This window comes from Cnephaeus nilssonii (genome assembly GCF_951640355.1).
Source record: "Cnephaeus nilssonii genome assembly, chromosome: 20".
NCBI lineage: Eukaryota > Metazoa > Chordata > Mammalia > Chiroptera > Vespertilionidae > Cnephaeus > Cnephaeus nilssonii.
The window spans coordinates 32,937,996-32,951,293 of NC_137091.1; the positions used below are offsets into that span (position 1 = coordinate 32,937,996).

The 13,298-nt window shown below is 47.2% G+C and overlaps 1 protein-coding gene across 8 annotated transcripts in view; it reads right to left on the minus strand.

The window, feature by feature from the left end:
* Positions 1 to 1,362: 1,362 nt before the first annotated feature.
* ANKRD11 (ankyrin repeat domain containing 11) overlaps positions 1,363 to 13,298 on the minus strand; it is a 248,442-nt gene continuing 236,506 nt past the window's right edge. For 5 of the 8 annotated variants that reach the window (XM_079800356.1, XM_079800354.1, XM_079800355.1 and 2 more), the window contains 4 exons: positions 7,552 to 7,650; positions 7,322 to 7,465; positions 4,912 to 5,004; positions 1,364 to 2,637 (listed from right to left, as the gene is read on the minus strand). In XM_079800356.1, coding sequence (XP_079656482.1) covers positions 2,452 to 2,637; positions 4,912 to 5,004; positions 7,322 to 7,465; positions 7,552 to 7,650 — 522 coding nt within the window. In that variant the 3' untranslated portion in view covers positions 1,364 to 2,451. Of the gene's footprint in view, positions 2,638 to 4,567; positions 4,722 to 4,911; positions 5,005 to 7,321; positions 7,466 to 7,551; positions 7,651 to 13,298 lie in introns of all 8 variants that reach the window. The other 3 variants (XM_079800360.1, XM_079800361.1, XM_079800359.1) reach the window with 2 other exon arrangements.

The following is a 13,298-nucleotide window of genomic DNA, read 5'->3' on the forward strand; positions in this document are numbered from 1 at the left end:
ATGAGCAAGGAAAAGGGCTGTCTAGACCGTGGACCTGGACCTGTCTCCTCCACACATTGTGCATTCCTGCAGCATCCCAGGTGTTGGGGGAGCCAACTGTCTGTGAGCCAAGTGTCAGAACAGGAGTTATAGACAGAATGGGGTAAGGGTGGTTTAGGGGAAAATGCCACTTTGGGAGCTCCTACTACAAAGGTGGCCCCCGCATACCCCCAGACTATCAGCCAGCACACAGGCTCTCATCCCATTCCTGCAGATGTCCTCCTTGGAGAAGTGCAGGGTGTGAATGCCCTTTTTGCTCTTTGTAATGCTCCAGCCCCTCCTGGGATGCACTGGGCTCAAACCTCCAATTCTTGCCCCTGGAGCTGGATTTCTGTTAGCATCAGGTTGTTAAAGTGGGGACTCCACACCAGCTGCTGCTAACAATGCAGACTCATCCCCAAGCAGAAGCTTTCTCAGCACAGGGAACAGGTAGAGCCAGGAAGTGAGAGCTGATCAGGCCTAGACAGTGGTCTCTCTAAGGCCATGATGCCCAGAGACCTGCTGCCCCAGCAGCGAGAGATTGTCTCCTTCCTACTCTGACAGGCCTCTCAGGACAGATGATGCAGGCATCCTGTTGTTTCTGGCTGCCAAAGGCTGGTCTTCTCTATGCTCCCATGCCCTCAGTCTCCTCAGCAGAGAGAAAGCCTTGGTATTTTGCAGGAGCTGATGGATCTGCCCCAGGCCCTTGTTGTCTGTCTGGGGTGTGGGATGTGAAGATTGTGGTTTGGCCCCCAGCTTCCCCAACTAAATCCACCCCATCATGAACTGAGCAGCTCCTCAGGCAGCGGAGGAGAGCCTTTCAGTAGGGGCAAGAAAGGAGGGGAAAATACATTTGACCCTTACAATAACACGTTTGAACTGTATGGGTACACTTATATGTGTATTTTCCCCAATAAATGTGGTAAAAGTATTTTCTCTTACAATTTTAACTAGAGGCCCGGTGCACAAAATGTGTGCACTCGTGGGGGGGGGGTCCCCTCAGTCTGGCCTGCACCCTCTTGCAGTCTGGGAGCCCTTGGGGGATGTCTGACTGATGGGTTAGGCCCGCTCCCTGGGCCTAAGCTGACAGTCATATATTCTTAGCGCTGCCACGGAGGCAGGAGAGGCTCCTGCCACCAATGCTGCGCTCACCAGCCGTGAGCCCAGCTCAGGGCTTCTCGCTGAGCGGTGCTCCCCGTAGGAGTGCACTGACCACCAGGGACAGCTCCTGCGTTGAGAGTCTGCCCCCTGGTGGTCAGTGTAAATTATAGCGACCGGTCATCCCGCTGTTCGGTCGATTTGCATATTAGCTTTTTATTATATAGGATAACATTTTCTTTTTTCTAGCTTTATTGTAAGAATACAGTATATAATGTAACACACAAAATATGTGTTAATCAACTATGTTACCAGTAAGGCTTCTCGTCAACAGTAGGCTATTAGTAGTTAAGTTTTGAGGGAGTCAACGATTTTTGACTATATTGTTCAAGGGTCAATTGTATAATTTGTTTCAAAATCAAAAGCTAATCATTTGGGAGGAAAAATGTTTAAGACAATGGAGTTTTTCAGTGGAACAACCCTCATCTCACAGTCCTGTATACTGGCCCCTCCCGGGAAGGGGACTGTCATGTACAAAGAGCATTTAATTAATTTATTTATTTCTTTACACATAACTGAAGTGATGTTACAGTACATAAGTTATTTACAACTGTGCAGTAATGTGTTGCAAAATAAATTATCTAGAAGGCAGCAAAAAGTACATTGTGAATGTGTATAAAACTGTACAGCGTTTACGGGTACACTTTTTATATGATTATTGGCTCTGTAGTGTTTCAAGTTATGTTCTCAGAAAGAGAAACAAAATGCCCAAGATTAAAGGAAAAATATACAAACCACGTGGATTTGACTCCATTAAAAACACAACCGGAGAGTCCTGGCTCTGTGTCCCTCTGTGGCAGGCAGGTGGGCGGCGCAGCTGGCCCTCGCACAGCACAGCGTCCCAGCCCCAGTCTGAGGCCTGTGGCTGTCAGCAGCTCCATGGCAACAGGACAGCAGCAAGGATGGCACTCTCCCTGCCCTCCAACCTGAAGGTCACTGTTTGTGAGGAGTGGACGCCTTAATTTTATTTCCTTTAGTTGATCAGAATGGAACAAGAGATTTTTAAAAACACAATCCGTTCTGCAGCTCCTGAAATGCCCGTGCAGCTGGCTGGAAAACAGATCCCAAGGCTGCCGTGTCCGTGTCCCCGAGGTCTCCTTGTCCTCCCTTGGCAGCTGGTATAAGAGACGTGCTCTAGGGGGCAAAGTGCAGGGTTTTCCCTGGGTGTTCCCACCTGAGGGACAAGGTCTCCTTCCGCCACCTGGACTCGGCAGCAGTGCTGGGCTGACCCATGTGGCCCTTGCTTGTGTCCTGTGCAGTTGTCCTTGTTGTGCATCAGGCTGGCAGAAGCACGAAGTCATCGTTGACATCTACCATGGGCACATAGAAGGAGGGCACCTCATTCACACACAGGGACTTGTGACCGGCGGGGTCCAGCTCCTGGACCTTTAGCTGCCACTCCATTCTCTGCACAGCATTGAGGGCTGCAGCCTCATGCTGCTGCCGCATCAGGAGACACGTCTGCATGGAAAGCACAGTAGGTGAGGGAAGTGGAAGCAAGACCCTGGCCCAGCTCCCAGGTACCCAATTAAGAGGACTGGGCCTGGGCCCCCCTGCCCACTCCCGCTGCCGCAATACCCACTGGGAGGATGGGGTTGAGGGACCCAGGCTAAGCTCTGGCAGCAGGATGGCCTGCCCCTCTGAATGGCCCACAGCACCACCCCTGGCCTTCTCATCCTGCCCTCTGAGTAGTCTGGCTGACCACATGAGGAGACTATCCCTGCTCTGTGTCCTCACCCTCCATGGATTTCACAACAGCATCTAATTAGAATTTGCAACTGATTTTCTTTTGTTTACAATACTAATTTATGGGTGGTGATGTTGATTTCATTTGCATTTATAGAAGTTTTATTTTTTTAAAAGGGTTATCTAGGGTTTAGTATTAAAGTGTTTAATCTTCATGGGTATATTACTAAATAGATACTAAATCATATTAAATAGGTATAGTTAAAAACAAATAATGACTCACTGGATTACTGAAATGGGACATAACCAAATGTAGCACCTGTGGGTCCAGGGTTGGGCACATTTTGGGAACAAAGGGGATTTAAACATGGCCAGGTAGTAGACCATACTTTGAATTAATAAAGTTTGACTCTGTTACAGTGACTGTACAGAAAAATAATCTTTTCTTAAGTGTGCACACAAATATTTGGGATGGAGTATCACAATGTATAATACGTTTTAAAATAATTTTTCTTTTAAAAAGTGTGTTGAGGATGGGGGATAAAAATCCTCCATCTTTAGTCTTCTGGAAATAACCTCTTGAGTGCTGCAGCCTGGAAGCCATGGCTCTGTACTGTCTTCATGTGTACGCTGCAACGGTCTGAACCTCAAGATGGACTGGACCCATTTTATGAGTAGCTCCGATACCTTCACAGGCTGGGCCATGTTTGCCTACTTTAAAATATTTTGTAGTAATTACATCTTCAGATATTCCCATACTCCATTTAACCACAGAATTATCAATGGGCTTCTGGGTTTCTATTTTATTGGGTTGTTCCAATGAACTTTTTTTTTTTTTTACATTTTCACGAGTTTTAAATGACTCAAGGGAACTCGATAGGTTAGATGGCCAAAATATTGTGAAATTTGATAGATACTCTGTCTTCTAAATAGGATCTAATTTAATTTGTGGTTCTGAAACAAATGGTCACACAACACATGGCCTCATGAAGGTGTGTGTGGCTGCTTCATCTTCATAAACCGACTACATTCTTCACTAATTTCTTTTTCTATCCACCTTTTTTCTTATTAGTTTGCAAGTTCTTTGGTACAGTAAGGAAACTGAACTTATGTGGCATTTTAAATTTATAAAGTATAATTTTAATGTGGTTAAAACTTATTTCTCTTTTTATTGGGAAATCTTCCCCGTGGCTACCTTCAAGTCTGGCTAAGAACAACGGTATGACTCTGCACCGTCACCTGGGAGCTGGACCTCACCTCAGCTACACCTGCACCCACATCATGATGAAATGCTAGGGCCTGAAACGCCACATGGTCTCACTGTTCTCGGCTCCGTGTTTTGTGTCTACCTCATGTGGTACCTGTGTGCACTGCTATGACAACATGGTCATGGGCTGTTGAGGTAAGGAGCACAGGTTAAGGCTAGAATCCTGGAAACACTGTCTTACTCTCCAAGTACAGGTAATACAGGGTTTGGAATGGGGGAGCTTTGGGTTCCCTCCACCAGCTCTGTAGCTCGCAGTGAGAAGAGCAACAGGCACAGTCTGCTCAGCCCTGCCTCATGGAGCTTCCTAGGGTGGTGCTGACCTGTGTATGAATTTTGTAACTGGCTTGTTATTGTTGGTAAGTTTTACAGCTCATTCTCATGAGTGATCCCATGCCCATGTGCAACTCTAGCAACTGAAGATGAGGATGTGCTTCTTACTTGCTAATTTTTCTATCTCCCACCCATCCTCTGGCCTGCTGCACTGGTCAGCACATCCAGAGCAGTGGTGATGGGTGTATGCTGTGGAGGGCTCAAGGTGGGGTCCCACAGAGGTCTGACCGCCAGCTGGTGACAGGAGCTGCTCCCCGCATACCTGGACAGGAGGGAAGATACTCTAAGGAGGAAACATGGGGGTGAGGATTCCCTGAAAGTATCTGCTGGGTTCAGAGAGTCTGAAACTGTCACCTCCAAACATGGGACCCAGCAGCAGCCTCCCCACATCCCAGAAGACTCCTGGGGGCTCCCAGCCCAAGTAACGTTTGAGGGGAGTACAGTGCACTCACCTTCATGCGGTCGTACTTGTCATCCACATCCTGGAGCCAGGAGATGAACTGGCGGGCATTGAAACGATCTCTTACAGACTTGTTTTCGTCACCCTGGAGGAGAAATCAAATATGGGCGTTTGATAGGGGAATAATGGAGAAATCAAACCTGCAGGGTGTTTCAAATCCTCCTTCCTAAGTGAAGAATGAAAGCTGTAGTCTCATTCCTGAATCCACATGCTGTCGTCATGCTAAAAGACACACCAGTATGACTCTTGGTTGTCCTCTTCCGCCTATAGCTTGTGTAATATGCCTGGGTGGATGCTGTCTGTGATGGAGCTGCCCTGGGGATGACTTGGTACCGTCCATGAAGGCTTTCTGCATGTCTGTTACGACGCCCATAGAAGAAACAGAATTGGAAGGCTCTCAAATTCTGGCCTGCACTGCTTCTGGAGGCCACACACAGGCGCACGGTAAAGCTGGTGATGGTATCTATTTTAACTTCTGTTTGTAAACACTGGAAGTAAAATTTTTTTTTCTTCGTAAAGGGTGTTTGAGAGGCCTGAGGTGGTTGAGGGCCAGACTCCTGGTTTCACTCTGTAGGAGCACTACACCTTGAGGTCACCATTCTCAAGTATGGCAGCATCTCTGCCTGTGATGGACTGTAGTTTACAAACAGGGATGCTTTAGGAGGAACCAGGAGACAATGGAGCAAGTAGTTTTCAGATTCCTGCTGTCTGGTTCTCCCTGGATGATGGAGTGGACAGCGTGCTGAGAAGAACATGTGAAAGTCTCTCAGCCACAGGTATGTGAGCGACTGACCACCTGGTGGCTGAGCCCAGGCTCCACAGCAAACATATTTGCCGGGAAGAAGTGCACCCTGAGGCCTTCTCTCTTGGACATTCAGAAGGAATGTAGGAAATCCCTTGAAGACCACCATATTCCTTTTCCTTTTTTGTTTCAGATGCAAAACTTTGAAGCACCTAACCCTGAAGTAATCACTTGATCCCCAACCAAATATTCTGTTTTATAGTTTGTTGACAAATGTTTTGTTTTAGGAAAAACTCGTCTCAATACATAGTATATTAAGTGGGGAAACTTTCAAATATATCCTTCAAGAATGTATGTTAAGTGAATGGAAAATCTTTAATTTGCTAATTAAAATAAAATTTTAACTAAAACCACTGAACCCACTGTATGATACCACACAGCCACAGCCAAACCAGAAATGCTGCTCAGAACCCTAGGGGTCCATGTGATCCTGACACAGCAGGAGTTCATGCCAGCTAGGGTGCCAGGAGGTGCATCTGTCAGTAGGGCTCTTGGTGCCAAGGCCTGAACAGTGAAGGGGGGCAGCAGGAGAGGCCCAAGAGAGCAACAGTATTCTGGGAAAGTCAACATGAGCGGGGCAAGAAGCAGAGGGCAGGCCTGGAATGATGCACACTGGGTTGTTTCTAAAAAAGTCACAGTGGTTGCTGGGGAAGAGAATAAATTGGGGAGTAAAACCCAGGGCAGACAGCCTCAGGAGACCAGGCCTAAGTGTGGCAGGCAGTAGGAGGTAGGAGAAGCAGCCAGGCTTAAGATGGACAATTGGGGACATGAGAGACTACTTGGCACAGTTTCAATTTTAACTGTGTCCATGGACTGGTAAGAGGCAGCTGAAATCTCCTGAAGCTTGGGGTTGCCAGTAGACAGAGCCACTAAATGGGATAGTTTTGCACCCCAGGAGACCCATGGGGGCAAGGGCACCCAAATGTTTAATGACAGGTCAGGTTTGGTGGGGGAAGCAAAGGGTATGACCACATGGGACAAATCTAACCCTGGGGGCAAGTGGAACCAGGATGATCAGCTGGGGTGGATGAGGCAGGGCCTCTCTGGAGGACAGATGGGCATTGCTCTGAACTCTGCTGCCCAGCCTGCATCCAATCAGCGGGGAAGTTCTAACAGGACTCTGGGAAGTGGGAAGGGAACCACTGCTATGCTAAGCAGCCCCAGGCTCTCATACCTCTTGGCCCTTGACTGCAGGACCTGGCTGCCAATGTCACCATGCTGGTGCAAGGCCACCATTATCCCCAGCATGATAGCCTCCTATGGGGGTCTTCGCTGCAGAAGGCTATTTATGCAGCAGCTCTGGGTGCTGCTCATCCTAATCATTGGTATGTTTTAGAGGAAAGTTTAACTCTTCATGTGACTGAAACTAAGGCCCAGTGCAACCCAGTGACCTAAGAGCCTGTGTTTGTGAGGACCCTGGAATGGGGCCTCGAAGAGCCCATGCAGCATCTCATGACATCAGCATTGCATGTACTGCTATCTGATCACCCCTGCCGCCCTTGTCCCGAGGGCAGACCTGCTCACATGTTCAGAGTAGTTTGTGGGGGCACAGATCTTCTTAGGAGACAAATGTGAGTGCACAACCTTGGCAACCACTGACCTGACTTTCCAGAGGCATGTTGTAGACCTCCGAGTCCAGCAGCATGGTGCAGGCACTAAATGGCACTGCCTGATTTGCGATGGTCCTCGCTGCCCGGCAGTGAACCCGCAGGATCTCCTGTTCACAGGAGACGATCAGTTTTTCCTGGAGGACAGAAACCATATGAGCCAATCCCAACACGGCCAGATATATCCCAGGCCCACAGTCCCCGATGCAAGACCTCTTCTTACCCGTTCGATGCTGTGCTGCAGGCGCAGCTTCCCCCTCACAGCCTCCTGCTGCTTAAACAGCTCCTTCAGGGGCTCCGCCAAGGAGGGAGGGGGTGCAATCTACAGTCACAAAGGGTGAGAGGGAGGGGGGTTAGTGGAGGCTGGGAACCTGCACCAACAATAGTGACCAAGTCTGACCTGAAGACACACCTCTGGTCCCACCAAATGTAGATGCACCAGGGAATTTTCTGGAAACAATTAGATGCTCATACTCAAGAGAGCAGGCAAATGAACAATGCTGTGCTGTTTGTGCAAAAGAAATATGACAAAGACAGAAGAAGAGCCAATGGGGCAGAGGAGAGGGGGAGGATGCTGGGCTATTTCCTTTATTAATAGGTTTCATGTCCCCCAAATAAACTCTAACACCAAAGGGATGCAGATGCCAACATGGAACACATGCAACAACAGAGCCTGACTGTCCTACTGGGGGTCAGAGTTAGGGGAAGAGAGTGCTCACTTGGGTTACTTTAGAAAAGATATCATTAGGCAGAAGACCAGGAGAACTACCATAAAGGCCATCTAACCAGTGAACGCATTTATTTCATGGATGGGCCAGCACTTGTGAAATGAGACATGTATGCTGGGAGTGTCAGGCCAGTAAACACCTTGCAGTAAGAAGCACCGAGTCTCTGTCTTAAAGAAGGAAGATGCAAGCACATGATGAAGTCAAGATTTCAATGCAGACCACATGGAGGGATGCAGAGTAACACACCTCACCTGGCTATGTCACTCAGGACAGTGAGCACATCCTGCACCCAGGATGTGGTTTCTAAACACCATTCCCACTAGAAGGGACCACGTGGTTAATGAGAGGACTCAGCTGGAACATCTTGTGAGGCTGAAAAGTGAGAACATGCTCAGAAAGATGGGGCAACCTAAAGGAGCTCCTAATGGCCAAGGCTGGAACAATTTGCACACAAAATAAGTAATGGTGATTCATGTTGGATTACAAGAGCATTCTAGTCAATAAATGTAGAGAGAGGGAAGTAGACAATCATTAGGCCAACACCACAGTACTGACTGCTGCAGACAAGGTTCACTAAGGATACTAAAATAGATAGGCACAAGCTCGAGAATAATAGGCCTTAAGAGTTTCACAGTACCGCCAAAGCCGGTTTGGCTCAGTGGATAGAGCGTCGGCCTGCGGACTGAAGGGTCCCAGGTTCGATTCTGGTCAAGGGCATGTACCTTGGTTGCGGGCACATCCCCAGTGGGGGATGTGCAGGAGGCAGCTGATCGATGTTTCTCTGTCATCGATGTTCCTAACTCTCTGTCCCTCTCCCTTCCTCTCTGTAAAAAATAAAAAAAATATAAAAAAGTTTCACAGTACCTTCCCCAAGATATTTATCAACTAAAAAGGGAAAGACAGCAGCTGCGCCACAATGCAACTGCTGACACCAAGAACAAGACACAATGCACCAAGACCTCACAACACATCTGTGCATTCTCACTAAAAACATGTCCCTTCATCCAGGTGTGGACATTAGACCAAACAACTAATCAATATTCCTCAAAAGTGTCATCAAACTGTGCCTTTCAAGGAAGACAAGGGGTGGATGACTAACCACAGCTCAGGAGACCCAGAAGGAGATGCATCCCAGAGCCCAATGAGGGCACAACATATACTCTGTATTTTCAACTCTGTCAAGTCTAAAATTAGCTCAAAATAAGACATTAGAACATCTAGCTGGACTCTTCAATGTTCTAGCTGGACACCTCGCTCATCAGGCTCTGCTCCATCCCCTTTGCCTCAAAGGACCCAGCCCCATGGGGTCTTGGTGTGCCTTCCTCTTCTGACTCTACCTGAGCCACCCATAGGTGGTACCAGGTGGGGAGACACAAACACAGTGGTGCATCTAGGTGTAAGCCTTTCTTGTTTTCGGGTTTTAGTATTTCTAAGGCACCATTTCTGGATCCTCAAGGAAAAGCACCAAGACCTGGTGCCACAGCTGCTGGAACAAGGCCTCATGCCTCTGGCCTGGTGAAAAATACAGGAAAGCTTGACCTCACTTAACAGCCTGGGTGCTTAATTACGTAGAAGTAGAAATGTATAGACCACTGAAAGGATGAACCCTGAGTAGTAGGAGTATAATGACGTCTACTATTTTATAATCTAAACTTTGTCATGGTACTCTTTTGTTAACTAAAATTTAAACAACAAAAACACTCACCAAACAACACATCTTAGGCCAGATTTTTCAGAATCTAGTGACCCAGATGAAGGCAGACAGCTGGATCCTCCCAGGCCAGACAAGGGCAAGGTTGCCTCAGTCTCCCCTCCCTAGTACAGCTCGGGGTTAGTGTACCAGGAGAAGGGAGTGTGATGCTGACATCCCGCTGGGTTCAAAGCTAGCCATGCTCCCTGGGAACAAAGTGCTGGGCTGGGCAGGAAGGGTGGTGGCCCTGGTAAGTGGGCCCCCATGCCTCAGCCATTGAACCTGATGCTCAGAGCCACTCACCCTCATTCAGAAGATACTGGTTAGCTGACTCAGCTAACCAGGGTGTCAGTCCTGGTTAGCTGAGCCTGCTGCCTGATGGCGAGCCAGCATAGATACTGACTTTTGGAACACCAAGATCTGACAGCAGAACACATATATCCAACATGACCCTCCTTTGGGACAGGAAGTTCCCTCTGGGGAATCCTGACCAGCATCCTTTCAACAGCTGTGACTGAGGCTCATTCTGGGCCTAATAGGCAAATCAAACAGAAGTCCTGGCTTTTCTTCAAGGGGGTGGAATGGTCTAAGAAATGAAGCAAATCAACTGCACACTGTGTGAACAGGTGACCCCTGGGGAGCACATTAGGCTGGAGTACTGGAAAGCCAGGAAGGTTGTGGCTGAGCAGAGGAGGGCAGAGGTCTGGCTCTACTGTAAAAGGATCTCTTTGCTTGTTCTGCAGAGAACAGACCCCAATGGGCAAGAAGCAGGAGCTGGCCTAGGTAAGAGAGTAGAGTGGGACAAGCAGTGACATGGGAGGTGCTGGCCTGCAGAACCCCACATAGATGGATTTGCTCCTGGCATGAGGATAAAAGGGTGATGTGCAAAGTGGGGATTAAATGTGTCACCTCTGCATAAACCAAGAGTCATCAGGTTGAGGTGGAGGGTGAGCCACCAAGGGATGAAAATGGATGAAAGAAAATGGAGGATCCGAGCTGGTTTGACTCAGTGGATAGAGCGTTAGCCTGCAGACTGAAGGGTCCTGAGTTTGATTCCAGTTAAGGGCACATGCCCAGGTTGCAGGCTCAATCCCCATTAGGAGGCATGCAGGAGGCAGCCGATCAATGATTCTCTCTCATCATTATGTTTCCCTCCCTCTTCCTTCCTCTTAAATCAATAAAATATTTAAAAAAGAAAGAAAATAGAGGCCCTGGATACAGTGCTGAGACAGATGGGTGCTGACTGAGGACAGACCCGCTTGGATAGAGAAGCCTGGAAGCCCAATGAAGGGTGTGCTTTGAGCAAGTGACAAAGGTGCCAGGGTCACTTAGGGCTCCAGTGGGATGAGAACTGAGGCCTGACCTCAGGTCAGTAACATGGAACTGCTGGAAACCAGAATAAGAGGTGTAGAGGAGTTCAAGGGTGACGGGCTGGGGTTGGAGCCAGGCCATACATCCCCGTGGAGGCCTTTAGCTGTTAAAACAAGTTGAGAAAACTCTTTTTCTCCTTGGCTGCTTGAAGATCGGCTGCCATAATGAATGACACAGTTAACATCTGGACCAGGAAGTTCATAAGCCAACAGGTTACTTCAGCAGAAACAAATGGTCACTGATGTCCTTCACCCTGGGAAGGCAACAGTACCTAAGACAAATTCAGAGAAAACTAGCCAAAATGTGTAAGACCACACCAGATGTCATCCTTGTATTTGGATTCAGAACCCATTTTGGTGGTGGCAAGACAGCTGGCTTTGGCATGATTTATGATTCCTTGGATTACGCAAAGAAAACAGACTTGTATAAGACAAACTCAAGAAAACAGAGAAAGAGGAGGATTCCAAGATGGCAGCGGATTAAGTGGAAGCTACACTGACACTCTCCCAGGACCAAACTGGAATTACAACTAAAATACAGAAAAACTTCCTGAAAAATCAATTGAAGACTAGTTGGAGAGAACTCTGATAACCAAGGACATAAGTGGAGACCACATAGAGACAGCATTGACAGGGGCTGGGTTCCCTCCCGGAGCTGTGGGCTCACCGGGCGCCTCGCCATCTTGCAAGGAAAGGAGGATTTTATTGGAAACCTGACTTTCCGCGACAACTGCAAACACTGAACAGCTGCGAGCACCAGAATACCGGTCCCCTATCGGCGCAAACATTCGGATTCAAAGGAACCCTTCACTGTACCACGGAAAGGTCAGATTTCGCCTGAAATAAGGTGTGGTTTCTAATCCCCGCGGTGGGAGGGAAGTGCGCGAGCCGAGGGACCGGCGGGAACCGGGAGGTCTGTGCCTAGAAAAACCAGCGGCAGTTGGAGCTGCCGAAATCCGTGAATGTGGAAGGGGGTACTCTGAGTTGCTAACTGAAGTGTCCTCTTAAAATCAACTCATTTTAATCTGACGAGGAGGATCAGACTAATAATTTTCAAAGGAGTGCGGGCTCCTTAGTCTGGCGCACAGACCCACTGTCCGCACACTTGGGCTCTTTCCGACTCTGCTTACTGAGCCCAACGCATAGGAAAACCCAGGTGGAAAAACCCTGAAAGACTGCAGGGGAAGTTGTTTTTTTCGGAACCTGGGAACAGAGCTGGGTGTGACCATCGGAGAGGCAGCTGTGAGGCACACACCTCCACAAACCGGTAGTGAGTGCCATAGAGGGAAAAAAAAAAAAAAGCTAGAGAGGCCCAGAAGTCAATTCAGAAACACTGCCACCCAGGGGCTGAAACGCTAATTGTCTCTGGTGTAATCAAAAATAAATACGAGAAATTAAGACACGGCCGGCTTAAAAAGCAGGATTGGCTTACAACACGGAGGAGCTGAGGAACGAAGCTGAACTGAAATACCGCCCAGACTGGGAAACAGGCATACCAAACAGAATAAAAGAGGAAGTGAATGACAGCCGCTACTGCACATTTTAGTCTATTTTTTAATTTTTAATTCTTTTTTCAATTTTTTTTCAATTTTTTTATTCTAATTTTTTTATTTTCATTTTTTGCATCTTTACTTAAGAAAAAAAAATTTTTTTCCTTTTTCCTCGATTTTCACCTTTTTAATTATTACATTTTTATTTTCAATCAGCATTATTATTGCTATTATTTTACTTTTTTTTTTTTTTTAAATGTCATTAGATTTTCTCTTTCTTTTATTTTGGGATTAGTGTCCTACATTCTATTTGCATCTTTCCCTTACCCTATCTCAACGCTAACATTTTGCCATCACTCTCCTCCTAACCTTTCCCCTTAAAAAAATTATTTTTCTCTCTGGCCTTTTGTTGTTGTTTGCTTGAATGTTGATTAGATTGAATTTTTATGCTTTTTTTATGAGATTGTTTTGATTATACTTTTTGTTTGGTTGGTTCTATTGTTTGCTTTGTTTTTGTTTTTTTTAATTACTTTTGTTTTCTCTTGCCTCACTTGATAAGAGTTGCTGTTGCAGTTGGTATTAATCTCCAGGCTCGTGTTGCTGGAATTTGCTGGGTTTAGTGGTTGTTCTAGTGGAGTCTACTCCCCATATATATAGTTTGTTCCCCTTTTCTCTCTTAGTATTGTTCTTGC